Here is a 15,000-nt window from a genome sequence, read left to right on the forward strand (position 1 = left end):
ACCATAATACAGTATTTACCCTGACTGTTACCCACAGTTGTTGACCCCAATGTTTTCATACAACACAACCACTGCTTCACCCACTTAGAACCCCCAAGCCACTAATGCCTCCATTATCCATGACACTGAGACCCTGCATTATCACATTTATCCTCCACGTATCACTTTGCTTCCTACCCTGTAATGTTTACCGTAATGGTATACCGCCATTACCTCCACAATTATGTCTGTTTCCTTCTTGGTAAACATCCCAGGCATCCTCAAGAGTACCCCATGTTTGTATCATTAGCCGTCCAATCACCATAGTTTTCAGATCCTGGTGATGATGGAGTACTGAACACATCGGAGGTATTTCCTGTGTCCTGGGATTCAGTAGTTCCATACACAGGACCCAGCTTTGTATGATATGACACTTTTATGACACACCTGAAAATAATAACCAGATGTAGCAGAAGTGTATCAGCTTGTATGAGCTTCCCATTACAGAGTGATATCAATAATACAAGTATTCATTTTGACAGTCTTTCTATTGGAACAACAAGCTTAAACACAAATATGATTTATTATAGAATAAACAGGAGAAATAGATGAACAATTCAATTGTAAATATTAAAATGAGCACAACAAATGATATATACAGTACATCATCAGTATAAACACACTTACTGTAATGCCAAAGCAAATTCCTATATGTGTCAAGCATAATGGCAGTAAACGTTATCTGAATCTGAATCTGAATCTGAATCTGAATCTGAATCATGAAGTTTCTACGACTGCCAATTTTAAATTTTCTAGTAACATATTCATTTTCCATTTCAGAATTTGTAAATTGTCTTCTTCAGATTTACATTTTGTTTCCTGTGCTTGTGGTTATTATTATTTTTGAATACCTGAATACTTCTGGACTTCAAATATGTAGAGTGTTTGGTCAAAGTCAGATTTGATTTTATATGATCACTTCAGTATATCTTTGTTTCGTGCTGGTATAGCTCAGAGGAGGACAGGGAGACTGGATTTGACGGATATTTCCTTGTGTGCTGTACAGAGTCATTTGAGCCATGTAAGGATGAAACATAGATTGAATCATGGCGGGGTGGACATTGACACGGGTGGGAAACCCCATGGAGGGGAGTAAGGCGGTAGGTGCGGTCATAGGGGTAGTTTCCTGTCTCGGTATGGTTTGGTGGACCCGTGTGCTTATAGTTGTAGAGGCCTGGTTAGGATTGGGAGGGTAGAGTGATGTGGAAGATCCACAGGATGTCCCTGTGCTGGCAGTCATGGGCACAGTCTCCGGCGACTGCTCTCCACTCCCACTTTGGGGCCCAGCCTGGTTCGTCCCCTCTGGGTCGTCGTGTTTGCGCCTCAGATAAACACCCATAGCCACCATGGAACCCAGAAAGACAAAGGCCACAAACACAGATCCCACAATTACAAAGGGAACATAGACAGGGACTACAAGGGTAATAGAGAGAGGGCACATTGGTAGATAAAGCAGGAAGTACAGTGAGCAGGGAGGGAGGGAGGAGAGGGGTAGGAGGGGGGCAGAGGAGGAACAATTGAGTGAAAATCTAAGGATGAGTGACCTTCCAGAGTATTATGCACTCAAGTCCATTCAGATACATACCTACTTACAAATAGGTACCAACTTACAAATGATTTGCTATGATGAGAAAAAAAAACTTCAATTCCTGAAATAGGCTATGCCCAACACAAATAATCAGCTGTTCATTGAAAACATTTTAAGCCCATTGGCAGCAGATCAAGACTTAACTTGATTCTCGTGGGTGGAGATCAGATATAGCTAACCAGATGTGGCTTCACTTGGAGCTATAATTGTTTGGACATGGGGCTATTCTTGACTGCGCCATGCACATAGCCAATATCCAATAGGCCTACTAGTAAACAATATGAACAACAGTGAGAACTTATGTATTATATTATATTTGTATATGTAAACATAGGCCTTTACGACTTACATGAGCTCATGGCATGATTCCCGTCATTAGCAGTGCCTGGCTGTAAACTCTCTTCGTGGTTCTCGCAGTTTCCTTGATCCAGTCGCGCTCCGTTATTTGCGCAGCAGTAGCGCAGGTCGCAGGTCCCGCAGCAGATCAGCGCTCCCTTCGGGTCGTGGCGCTCGGGACAGTGGAAGCCCTCTCGCCAGGTAGACTCCACGTCCCGCCAACCGTGGCAATACTCACCATGTGTCCTCTGATGTGTCGTGCCCACCAGCAAAGCCAAACTTATGAAAACTCCGACAGCAAAAAGATGATCAAAGTAGACCCTGCACATGATCAAGTGTCCTGCTGCACATCAAAGTTCATCAAAACGATGTCAAAAGTAGCCTAGGTTATATGGTCTTACATGGTCTTTACAAAAATGAAGGTTTAAAAAATAAAAAATACATGTCTTGAGAGCACCATCAGAGCCTCACGTCACCAAGAAGTCTGAACAAGTTGTACTCTATGGGTCCTTTCTCCATATAATTTGAGTCATGGGACTGGGACATTAACGGAGAGCATCATAGATGACTCCGCGACGACACCGCTCCGCATGTAATCAGCTAGGGTGAAGCGCGCCAGAATGAAATACAACACACACATCGAAACGCAATACATGTGTAACAATAAATACAATGCAAAAATACGCAATATTTGTGCCAAAATGAAAACAATATGTATTGTATTTCGAGATGTGCATTGTATTTCGAGATGTGTACATTACATTTTGAGATGTGTACATTAGCCTACATTGCAGAAATGTTACAACCACTCCCCCAGCCGACCAGCCTATAACATGACTAGAATTTCATCACATGCTTATTCGTGCCAAAACTCACATCGAAAATGCAATAGGCTAGGTGCACGATCTCACTACTTCCTGAAAGGCAACTGGTATGAACATATCCTGTCTCACTCTATTGGTTTAATTGATTAATCAGCTGTGCGGTAAACCGTTGGAACACACAGTGCACAGCTGATTAATCAATTAAACCAATAGAGTGAGACAGGATATGTTCATACCAGTTGCCTTTCAGGAAGTAGTGAGATCGTGCACCTAGCCTATTGATTGATTGATTGAAAACTTTATTAGAAGATTTGCAGAAGTAGGTACATGAATGTACATATTACATACAAGGTCAACTAACAGGATAAAAACCCAAGAAAGCCACTGGCTTATTTCAATTGGGGTCCTTGATTCTCAATTCATCGTTACATGTAAGACAGACAGAAAAACTAGTACTATCTACAAGATAATACAGACAAATAACTATTACTATCTACAAGATAAACATACATCCATCATGGGAAGAACAATACAACAAAACATAAGGTATGTACAGCGGGTAGGACAGGTGGGGACATACACCACAGGTGGGGGCGGGGGACAAAACACAAAGTATGTACAGTGGGTAGTTCAGGTCTTTTAATCTGATTTTTGTTTTAGAGGGTCCAGTTACGGATTGCAGCCTCCTGTAAATGTTTTTTGAGAGTGGTTTTGAAGGTGGGCAGTGTTTTACACTCCTTTAAGATTATAGGAAGGGCGTTCCACATCTTTACTGCATAGTTTGTAAACGAGTTTAAACCCTTGTTTGTGGTGCAACGCGGTTGAACGTGGTTCGTGGAGCTTCCTCTGGTGTTGTAAGTGTGGACGTTGTTCACTTTTTGGAAGTATGTTGACAGGTACTTGGGTGTCTTTGTGGTGTAGCGTATCTTGAAGACTAGGCCCAGTGCAAGCTGCTGCACTCTGTCAACTACTCGTAGCCAATCAAGGCTCAAAAAATGAGCAGCGGTTAGATGTGTCCTAGGGTTGAGGCCTAGCAGAAGCCTAACCAGTTTATTTTGGGCTGTCTGGAGTCTTGTTTTATGGGCCTTTGTGGTTCTATAGTACCATGATGTTACGGCATAGTCGAAGTGACATTGAATGAGAGCTCCTGATAGGGTCCTCAGTGTGTTTTTACTGACAAGTGAGGATATCCTGTACAAGAATCTCGTTTTATGGTTCACTTTTTTGATTACTTTTGCTGCCATTTTATCTCCGGAAAGATTTGCCTCTAAGATGGAGCCCAGGTATGTAATATCCTCTTTTCTTGTGATATTAATGTTACCCACTTTTATTTTAAAATGTTCAGCCTTTCTGAGTTTAGATGGGGATCCGTATAGGATGGTTTCAGTTTTACCTAGGTGTATTGATAGTTTATTGTCAGCTAGCCAGATGCAGATTCTACTCAGTTCAGTGCTTAGCGCTTTTTCCACCTGCAATATGTCCCTGTCAGAGACCAGCAGAGCCGAGTCATCCGCGAACAGGAACAAATTGCAATTACATGCTGATGACATGTCATTCACATATATTAGGAACAGTAAAGGTCCCAATATGCTTCCTTGTGGAACGCCGCAGGTCACTGGGAGGGGGGGGGACAGTGTTCCGTTCACACTAACCACCTGTTCCCTCCCCTCTAAGTAGGATTGCATCCAGCTCACCGATGTTCTATCGAACCCAATTGCTTTCAGTTTGTCTAACAATATGTGGTGATCTACTGTGTCGAAGGCCTTCTGGAGGTCCAGCATGACCATGCCGCAGTACTTGCCCGAGTCCACCTCATGGTTGATGTGGTCGTTCAAATAGAGGAGGCATGTGTCAGTGGAATGGGATGTTCTGAATCCTGATTGAAATTCATACATCAGCTTTTTTTCGGTAAGGTACCTATCGACCTGTTCATAAACTATTTTTTCCATAAGTTTCGAGATGGAATTAAGAATAGAAACAGGTCGGTAGTTGCCTGGGTCTAATTCGCTTCCTTTTTTATACAGTGGGGTTACCCTTGCTATTTTAAAGTCAAGGGGGACGTGTCCCTGTTTGATGGAGAGGTTTATTATGTGGGTGATGATTGGGGTAATGGAGGCAGCTGAGTCTTTTAGAAATCTGGCTGGAATATTGTCATGGCCCGTGGCCTTTTCTGAGTGTAGAGCGCCTAGCTTTTTAAACACCTCATCGTTTGACACCATGGAGAGTTTAAAATCATCATTGCGTACACCCAGTTTATTGTAGAACGCACGGATGTGCTCTACACCATAACGCCCTGAGTGGGGTGGTAGATTGTTAACTAATTTAGTGGCTATGGTTGTAAAGAAAGTGTTTAAGCACTTAGCCACATCCAGCTTGTCTGTAAGGAGAGAATCACCAGATTTTATGCTGATGTTTGTAGACCTGGTTTTGAGTTTTTGACTGCAACCTAGTTGGCTATTAAGTAGCTTCCAAAGGTCACGTGGTTTGTTTAAGTTTTCTTCGATTTTGTTATCGAGGTATTCTTTCTTAGCAGATTTGGTCATGGTAATTACCTGATTGCATAGTTTGTTGCATTGTTTTTTAATTTTCTCAAAGTGGGTTTTGTGATCTTCGTTTAAGTGTTTCACTAATTTTGATTTGCATTTTTGAACTTCAGAGCATTTTAGGTCTCTGACTTTCATAGCATTTAGAATGTCCGAATTCATCCATGGTTCCGATCGGGTTTTAACCCTGGTGGTTCTCATGGGGGCTATACTGTCAATAATATTTAGGAATTTGGTTTTGAAACCTAGCCATGCCTCTTCAACCTGTGTGCATTTTAGTTCATCTAACCAGTCTTGATTCTCCAGTTTATGGTTCAAAGCCTCACTAGAATAGGATTTAAGGGATCTCGTGGTTACAGTTTTATGACCGCCAGCCTTGGGTTTCTGTTTTTTACGAGTGCAAAAGATCATGTAATGATCACTTAGCCCACATACAATAACCCCACTCTTGGAGATTTTGGACTCATCCGATGTTAGAATGAGATCTATGGTGGTTTGAGTAGAAATACACACCCTAGTGGGTTTGGTAATTTGTTGACGGAGACCGTGTAATTCAGAAAACCTAGTGAAGGATTTGAAAACGGATGCTTCATTTCTGAGCATGTCCGTGTTCAAATCTCCAATAAGAATCTTTTCCACACAGTCAACGTCATCCATGCATCCCTCAAGAATATCATAGAAATCATTCTGATCGGGAGGTCTGTAGATAGTACCAACCAGCACCGGTTTTGCTTTGTTAAAGATAATTTCAACCCAAACAGATTCTAATTTGTCATGTTTCAGGTCATCACGGGTGTTAAAGATAATATCGTTGTGAATGTACATGCAGACACCACCCCCATACCTGTTCCTGTCGTTTCTGATGACTGTGTAGTTAACTATTTCAATCTCTGGGTCTTTGATGGATTCATCAAACTTGGTCTCAGAGAAGTACACATCCATTGAAAATGCAATGTACACATCTCGAAATGCAATGTTGTACACATCTCGAAATACAATGCACACATCTCGAAATACAATATACACATCTAAAAAAAATACAGCTGCATTGATTTCATTTTGGCACAAATATTCCGTATTTTTGCTTAGAAAGTATAGGAAACCTGCATATTGGATGTGTATGTACTGTACATTTGAAGCTAAGACCAACGATTTGGTTTTCTTTCTCATCCTGTCTATCCTCCTTAAATGCATCAATAGAATACAGTCAGCTAAATTGTGATTGAAGACACGTCATGATGGCGTTAATAAAAGGACACGAGGGAGGGAAGGAGTCGAGGAAGGTCACATTATGCGTATTGGATTGTAGCCGCAGCCGCACTCGCGCACCAAAGCAGCCCAAAGAGGAAGTGAGGAAACTGTCGCGTTGTTCCGCCATTTTGGCTCCTGCAATCCCATCTTTCCCTCTGAACGTTTTCGCCTTCACGGAGCCACAATGGTGGACATTTCCCCACCAGATAGTCTTGCGCCTGTCAGCTGATCACGCACTCCAGTCATAACCTCGCTCCTCATCCATCTCGGCCATAACATTTCTGAAGGACCCTGGATACCCATTGCATACTAAGAATAAGGTAACCCAAAAACGAAGCACGAAGCACATTAAGCTACTCGCATTTATTCCGTTTTGCTCTCAATCATGTTGCATGTATTATTCCTAGCTTAGCCACGGACAGAAGTGTGAATTGGTCGCTTCTGCTATCGGTTACCTTGCCGTTTCGCTCGTCACCTGACAGCTCAGCTTAGCTAGCTCGCTAACTAGCTCATAGCTCACCCCAAACATCCTATTCATTGGCGTCAAGCTTCAACTGGTATTATAGACAGTCAGATTGGAATGATGTAATAGGTGATTTATATTGATATACTAGTGTCATGGACAATCTAGACAACTGGACAATCTAGACAATTTGATGGCAGCTACTAGATTGTAATCAAGTGCAACACTGAAACACAACTGTGAACATTTCAAACCTGCAAACTGCGACACTTTAAATGAATGTGCAATAATACTATGTGCAATATGACAACCCTCGGGTACATAAGGTTCAGAGATAGGAAATGTTAGAATAGGTATAGCATAGTGTTTTATTTGTATAGTATAGTATAGTGGATAGTGTACATAGCCTTTATTTATGTAAACCAGCTCTTTTCCCTTCTTGTTTTTAGTATTTTTTTCCTAGCACCAGGGGAGCCCCCCCTCCCAAATTTCGTTGTATGGTACCTGTACTGTATTAATGACAATAAAGACCATTCATTCATTCATTCATTCATATTGATATACTAGTGTCATGGCTGTGTTTGTTTAACTCCTGCGTGTTGTGAACAGATGGCTGCGAAGCTTAGTAGCTATTAGTACTGTTGCTAGACACATTCACTGACTGTGCCTTTGTCATGGGTGTTATGATCCTGTGTGTAAGTCTGAAGGAGGTAATTGTCATCACCGTTAGTGCATTGCAATGTCTTATTCCTGGATCGGCGTCATTCTTGTCCCACTCTTGTATTTGACAGGTAACACACTGTTGTCATCATGGACACCTCCAAGCTTCCCCGAATCCGAGATGAGGAGAGGGAGAGCGAGTTTGGATATGTGCATGGAGTATCTGGTCCAGGTCAGTGATCAGATCATAGATGATGCCTTCAGTTTGTCATGAAAACCAAGGAGATGTCACACACAGAAAAATTCCATGTAGCAATCAAAATTCACCCATATGCTGATTAGGCTAACCGTGACTCACCGACACTCACACAGACAATCCATGATTATACAATTGTTTGTACTCCTTGATCTCCATTTGGACAATCAAGAAGCCAGTTTTCAGCTCAAGTTGTAAATCTGTTTTTGCTACTCTTGATTATATTTTTGGACTGTCAGTGTCTTGCCCTCTGTGCTACTTGTGAATGACATTGCTTTTTTAACTGTTCTGTGTCACCAACAGTGGTGACAGCCACCGCCATGGCAGGAGCAGCCATGTACGAGCTGGTGCGTGTGGGCCACAGTGAGCTCGTGGGAGAGATCATCCGTCTGGAGGGAGACATGGCCACCATACAGGTCTATGAGGAGACATGTATCTTTTTCGACAGCCATACCACCTACTTGTTACACAGCTTGACCCACTTACACCTTCCCTTGATGGTCTTTACATTCTTGATGTATTTACCCTACATACCAAGCTCACTGACACTTTTGCCTGCCTGCTTCCAGCCTATGTCTGGCATATACTGTGTGAGTTTGTTTTCCTGAATGTGGCGCTACAGCGGGTGTATCTGTCGGAGACCCTGTCCTCCGGACAGGAAAGCCCCTCTCTGTGGAACTGGGGCCAGGATGCATGGGGTCCATCTTTGATGGGATCCAGCGTCCCCTAAAAGACATCAATGACCTTACCCAAAGTATTTACATCCCCCGAGGAGTCAACATCGGAGCCCTCAACCGTGACATCAAGTGGGAGTACTCACCTGGCCAGAATCTTCGGGTAAGGAGAGAGAATGAGAGAGAGTATGCGTGCGCTCCAATGCACATCTCTGTCCCCTCTGAAATATGTTCCATCTCGTGAAACTAAGTCTGTTTTTTTCTTCATCCGCAGGTTGGCAGTCACATAACAGGTGGGGATATCTACGGCACGGTGTTTGAGAACTCCCTGATCAAACACAAGCTGATGTGTCCACCTCGTAACAGAGGGACAGTCACCTACCTGGCCCCGCCCGGACACTATGATGTCTCTGTGAGTGTCCTCAAGAGTAAACCAAACCATATCTTCTGATCAATAATTCTATGAGGATGTGATTATCAAAACCCCACTTTCTCACCCCAATGTTTTGTTGCATTTTGTCTGTGTGTGTGTGTGTGCGCGTGTGTGTGTGTGTGTTAGGATGTGGTGCTGGAACTGGAGTTTGAGGGTATAAAGGAGAAGTTCACCATGCTCCAAGTTTGGCCAGTACGACAGATTCGTCCGGTCACAGAGAAGCTTCCTGCCAATCATCCTCTGCTTACTGGCCAGAGAGTGCTGGATGCCCTCTTCCCGTGAGTATAATTCTCTTCACATCCTTTTAAATAAAGAAAACAATAAAACCGGTTTACCCACTTTCACCTTATATCCTCTCCTTCATTCTCAAGGCTGTCTACCTTAAAAGAAAATGTTGGAAAGTGATTTGCTAGAAACTAAAGCCACTGACGCACCATGTTCTGTGTACGGTTCTGTCTCTGTATCTGTACACAGATGTGTCCAGGGAGGGACCACTGCTATCCCAGGAGCCTTTGGATGTGGCAAGACGGTGATCTCACAGTCCCTGTCTAAGTACTCCAACAGTGATGTCATCGTCTACGTAGGCTGTGGAGAGCGCGGGAATGAGATGTCTGAAGTGTTACGTGATTTCCCTGAGGTTAGTGAGTGTCCATGTTGAAGATGACTATGACGGACAACATGAAGTCAAAGAGATTGACAGTATGTTAAGGAAGTTTAATAAGCTACATAGGGATGTTTGACATATCGTTGTGTGTTGACTTGCCAGCAGTCTGATTGGTTATATTTGTCTCTGCCTCATAGCTTACAATGGAAGTGGATGGAAAGGTAGAGAGCATCATGAAGAGAACCGCTCTTGTGGCCAACACTTCAAACATGCCCGTCGCTGCTAGAGAGGCCTCCATCTACACAGGTACCAGCCAATCACGTTCAAGACAACAGCTTCTGTTCCTGTAGCTAGCTGCTAATCATTTGGTGCAATTGAATAAAATAAAACTTTATTTGTGAAACACATTTCATACATGCACGCAATATAATGCAGTTCACAGGAAGAAAATGCATAAAAAAACAGATTTTGCACTCCTGGCCAGGCTCCCCGCCTATGCCATCAGACCTCTGCGTCTCATCCAGAATGCTGCCACTCGTCTGGAGTTCAACCTCCCCAAATTCTCCCATGTTACCCCTCTCCTTCGCACCCTTCACTGGCTCCCGATAGCAGCTCGCATCAGATTCAAGACCCTGGTGCTCGCCTACGACCCAGTAGAAGGTGGAAGCAACCTCTTCTTACCTGCAAGCAATAGTCACCCCCCAAACACCAGCCAATAGTCACCCCCCAAACACCAGCCTGTTCACTCCGCCCTTCCACCTCTGCTGGCCGACTGGCACCACCGCCTCTACGTGGATGCAGCAATCTTCCTCCTTCTAGCATTACGCCTGCCAACAGCCCCTGGCCTGAGCATATGACTATGACTGCTCTGACTGGTGGATAGATGATTCACTTACTTAGTCAAATCTATTTTGTTGTAAAGCCGCTTTGGATAAAGCCGCCTGCTAAATGCCAAAAAACTGAATGTAAACGTTTTTGCTGTGTCTGTGCTTCCGGGTTTGATTTATACACCGTGCCTCTGCAGGAATCACACTGTCTGAGTACTTCCGAGACATGGGCTACCACGTGAGCATGATGGCCGACTCCACCTCCCGATGGGCCGAAGCCCTCAGGGAGATCTCTGGACGATTGGCTGAGATGCCTGCTGGTGAGTCATCAAGCCCATCAAAGCAACATGTCACTCACTGTGAGCCAATCGAAAAAACAACATCAGTGTGCTCTTTCCCACAGACAGCGGTTACCCTGCCTACCTGGGGGCCAGGCTGGCCTCCTTCTACGAGCGCGCCGGCCGGGTGAAGTGCCTGGGCAACCCCGAGCGAGAGGGCAGCGTCAGTATTGTGGGAGCGTGAGTAGTACATCTGTCTACCAGCAGGGGGAACCTTCTCCACTCCTGTTAAAGAGTCCCGCTCGATACCTGACACCTGCTGTACGTGGTCTCTTTGAGCTTCCATGGATCCTTAGATCCTGTATTACAGTGGAATACAGAGGCTCTTTCTCAATTGTTGAGAAACTCGATTCCTTGCGCCCTCTCCCCTGTCTCACTTCTTCTAAAAAAAAAAAAAAAAACTTTGGAGGAGACCATCTAAGGGGAGGATCCTAGATCTTCTCCTCCTATGCGTTTTGAGTAGGAAGCAAGTGGAGGACGGAATAGAGGAGGCAAGGGATCATGTTTCGATGTAACGGTGATGTAACAATGAAGAGGGCTACTCGGGGCGCCTGGGTGGCGTAGTTCACTAAGGCGCCTGCCTGCCATGTAATCAGTCCCTGGTTCGATTCATTGAATATCCTGCATGTCATCCCTCCTCTCTCTCACCCATCCTTCCTGTCAATCTCTACTGTCTCTATCCCATTAAAGCAGAAATGTCCTAAAAACATATTTAAACAGAAAGGGCCACCGTGTGGCGTGAGGAATGACTTGAGCTTTTGTTGTTTCCTTCCAGTGTGTCGCCCCCTGGTGGAGACTTTTCTGATCCCGTCACTTCAGCCACACTGGGTATCGTACAGGTAACACCATCCCAAATACTTCCAGTCTGGTAAAGTTCATCTTTACCAACCCGGAGGGTATTCCATCAACGTCACTAAAGGAAAATCCAAGCTTATTTTTGATTATCAAAATATCAAAATAAGCCTGGATTTTCCTTTAGTGACGTTGATGGAATACCCCCCAGATCCCCCACTCCCGTCTGTATCTATCCTGTTTGTCTGTCTCTCTGACTTTCTTTCTTGTTGTCTGTTGTCAGGTGTTCTGGGGTTTGGATAAGAAGCTGGCTCAGAGGAAGCACTTCCCCTCAGTGAACTGGCTGATCAGCTACAGCAAGTACACGCGTGCCCTGGACGAGTACTACGACAAGCACTTCCCCGAGTTTGTGCCCCTGCGCACCAAGGCCAAGGAGATCCTGCAGGAGGAGGAGGATCTGGCTGAGATCGTGCAGCTTGTGGGCAAGGTAAGACAGAGTTAACGCTATCAGGATCAGATCAGAATTATTTTTATTGTATATTCTCACATACAGGAAATTAACTGTAACATATATATGTTACGGTACATGTGGGAATACAGTACATGTGGGGAAAACTAGGGTTAGAGTTAGGTGCTACGTCGACTTGGTACATGCTGGCACCCTAACCCTAACCCTAGTTTTTCCACATGTACCGATTTCCCACATGTACCGTAACATATATATAAGCAAAAAGTAGTTTAAAAAGACAATGACAGAAAGGGGCAGTAGAACAATAATTAGTTTCATATTCTGCATTGATTGATTGATTGATTCCTACCATCTTCCTGTCATCCTGATAATAGGCATCTCTAGCTGAGTCTGACAAGATCACATTGGAGGTGGCTAAACTCCTCAAGGATGACTTCCTACAACAAAACGGTTATACCCCATATGACAGGTGAGATGAGAACACAAACGTCGGTGTCACTGACAGTAATCACACTGATTGACAGTAATCACACGTGATTGGCTTAATAATGATTTCAATTGTTGTGTTCTTCTTACCCCCCCCCTTCCAAAGGTTCTGTCCTTTCTACAAGACAGTGGGGATCCTCTCTAACATGATTGCGTTCTACGACATGGCGCGACATGCAGTGGAGACCACCGCCCAGAGTGACAACAGGATCACCTGGGCTATGATCCGGGAGCATATGGGAGAGATCCTCTACAAGATCAGCTCAATGAAGTTCAAGGTACCGTACTGCACGTGAACACGTTCAGCCTCTTTAATCACGTTCATCTGTGTCAGACACGCACTCCTCTTTGGTCGTGCAATCTGTGGGAATCTCGTGTGACGCGAGTGTCTTTGTGTTGGTTTTTTTCAAGTTATTTTTTTCTGAGTGGGGCAGTCCCACTCATATTTTTTTTTTCGTTTTTATTGACAGTTACAGTGAAGATTTAGACAGGAAGGATGGGTGAGAGAGAGAGGAGGGATGACATGCAGGATATGTCCCCGGCCAGAATCGAACCGGGGACCCTGCGGTTACATGGTCAGCGCTTAACCCGCTACGCCACCTAAGCGCCCCTGTGTCTTTGTGTTTTGACGTTGTTGTTGTTTTGTTTCAGGACCCAGTGAAGGAGGGCGAGGTCAAGATCAAGGCGGACTACGCCCAGCTGCTGGAGGACATGCAGAACGCCTTCCGTTCTCTGGAGGAGTAGGCTGTTCCCCTCTGGGTCTCCTCTCAAAGCCCTCCCAGCCCCCCAGTGTGCAGTGCAGTGTCTCAGTGGCCCCCCCTGTTTGTGAATGTCTGCTCAGGCCATTATGTCCTCGCTGCTGTCACACCTCCAGTCATTCCTAATTGTTTACCGCCCCCCCCACCCCACCTCCACATTCCAACACTATTCATCACACACCCATGTTATATTTTCTTTCTTTTTTCTACCATATTGCCTCGTGCAAAGGCGGTACTGGAATATATTTCTCTGGGTTTAAACTTGAATTCATTGATACCAAATCTCACATGGAGAAGACAGTCCATTACATTTTGTAGCAGCAACACCCACAGCAGCTCCACCATATCACGCGGACGTGCTTTGTCTTGACCCATCAGCCCCCTTTCTAAAGCCATGAGCACAGAGTAACTATTACCCCCTCGTTGCAGCCGAGAATCAGTGGGCCCCCGTCAGGTGCTACACTTGCACTTAACTACTAGCTGTGACGAAGGGGGGGTTTGCAGTGGAGTGTCATCATCTTCCAGGGCCTGTCGGTTGTGAGCAATACCAATAGAGATTGTTAATAAAAATGGGAATGCACACAGGGGTAAAGGGACAGAGGCACCATGTTTTATTTCAGGAGGTTAGAGGCTCAGGTCCTCTTCCTGCCTCTCAGATGTGATGTATTTTTTTTTTCTTCCTCCGATTTTCTCTGTGTGGATACAGTGATGTTGTTGATGTTAATGATGATGTCGTTTTTGTGAAGATGTGTGAGATTATCTGTGTATTAGAACTCTATTGTCTCAATCATTCTGGTATATTTATGTCATATATATTGTATTGAGTCTCTCTGAAAATAAATGAATGGGAATAAATCGTGTTTCCTTGGCATCTTTCTCTGCTGAAAGTCTTTTGTAGATATACACATCATGTGGCCAGGTTTACCGATGTAGAGCAAATACTCTTATGCCGTGCAATTCATATATTGACTCAAATGTGTTGAAATTTAAAAGCAAGCAGACTTTTCAAACAATTTTACTTTTTTCTCTGACACATATATACTTAAACTCAGAATGCCTTGAAGACAATGCCGTAGTTACGCTAGCGGAAACTCCTAGCACAGTTGTATGGTTCCTCCTCTGGCTATTTGAATCCTTAGATGCCATTGAGCAGTTAGCATTACACATAACATAAGCCATGTTTCTTAGTTAAACATTTCTTCCTATGGAAAACGTCCAAAAACCTAAATAACCAGAAAACATACGCTTAGTATTCTGAAATGCATAAACTCACAGAAATCAAGACAAAGCAAAGCAAGGCACACAAGCACATACACACAGAGGAAGGGTGCCACAAATAGTGTCCAGAAATGGAGTTGGTCCCTCAGACGGATGAGACATGAATCATCTTGCCAGGCAGGAACAGAAGCAAGGGTGCAGTTGAGAAAAGAGAAGAAGAGAAATGTCTCACAGCAGTGAATCAGTTGATCCTCGTGACACCAGAAGAAAACAGGAACTAAAGGGATATAGATAGATATTTGTCCTGGTCTCACCCTGTGAAGATAAGAAAACAGGATGGAATTACTCAGTGTATATGTTACGGTACATGTGGGAATACGGTACATGTGGGAAAACTAGGGTTAGGGTTAGGTGCTAGGGTCGACTTGGTACATGCTGGCA

At 44.1% G+C, this 15,000-nt stretch overlaps 2 protein-coding genes across 2 annotated transcripts in view; one reads left to right on the forward strand and one right to left on the reverse strand.

Moving 5' to 3' along the window:
- LOC308174927 (protein shisa-2 homolog) overlaps window positions 1–2,292 on the reverse strand; it is a gene marked incomplete at both ends in the record, with an annotated part of 4,264 nt that extends 1,972 nt beyond the window's left edge. The window contains 3 exons of the mRNA XM_080550038.1: window positions 1,119–1,213; window positions 1,315–1,452; window positions 1,977–2,292. Coding sequence (XP_080406164.1) covers window positions 1,119–1,213; window positions 1,315–1,452; window positions 1,977–2,292 — 549 coding nt within the window. The remainder of the gene's footprint in view (window positions 1–1,118; window positions 1,214–1,314; window positions 1,453–1,976) is intronic.
- A 5,547-nt stretch (window positions 2,293–7,839) lies between these two features.
- On the forward strand, window positions 7,840–14,176 carry LOC308174510 (V-type proton ATPase catalytic subunit A). The gene is made up of 14 exons (XM_080549594.1): window positions 7,840–7,936; window positions 8,264–8,392; window positions 8,583–8,797; window positions 8,909–9,046; window positions 9,194–9,345; window positions 9,542–9,704; window positions 9,869–9,977; window positions 10,696–10,818; window positions 10,902–11,016; window positions 11,612–11,675; window positions 11,912–12,115; window positions 12,472–12,566; window positions 12,690–12,861; window positions 13,235–14,176. Exons 1-14 carry the CDS (start codon window positions 7,855–7,857, stop codon window positions 13,325–13,327), a joined length of 1,854 nt encoding a protein of 617 aa, XP_080405720.1. The 5' UTR covers window positions 7,840–7,854; the 3' UTR covers window positions 13,328–14,176.
- Window positions 14,177–15,000: the final 824 nt, after the last annotated feature.

The sequence above is a fragment of the Nansenia antarctica genome (genome assembly GCF_963989245.1).
Source record: "Nansenia antarctica genome assembly, chromosome: 20".
Lineage (NCBI taxonomy): Eukaryota > Metazoa > Chordata > Actinopteri > Argentiniformes > Microstomatidae > Nansenia > Nansenia antarctica.

What these genes read in the sequence shown, in the direction of transcription:
- LOC308174510 (XM_080549594.1), top strand. Translation starts at nt 7,855, where the DNA reads ATGGACACCTCCAAGCTTCCCCGAATCCGAGATGAGGAGAGGGAGAGC. An exon ending in ACAGGTCTATGAGGAGACAT is followed by an intron (nt 8,393 to 8,582) that starts GTATCTTTTTCG and finishes GTGGCGCTACAG; the next exon opens with CGGGTGTATCTGTCGGAGAC. An exon ending in GTGCTGGATGCCCTCTTCCC is followed by an intron (nt 9,346 to 9,541) that starts GTGAGTATAATT and finishes ATCTGTACACAG; the next exon opens with ATGTGTCCAGGGAGGGACCA.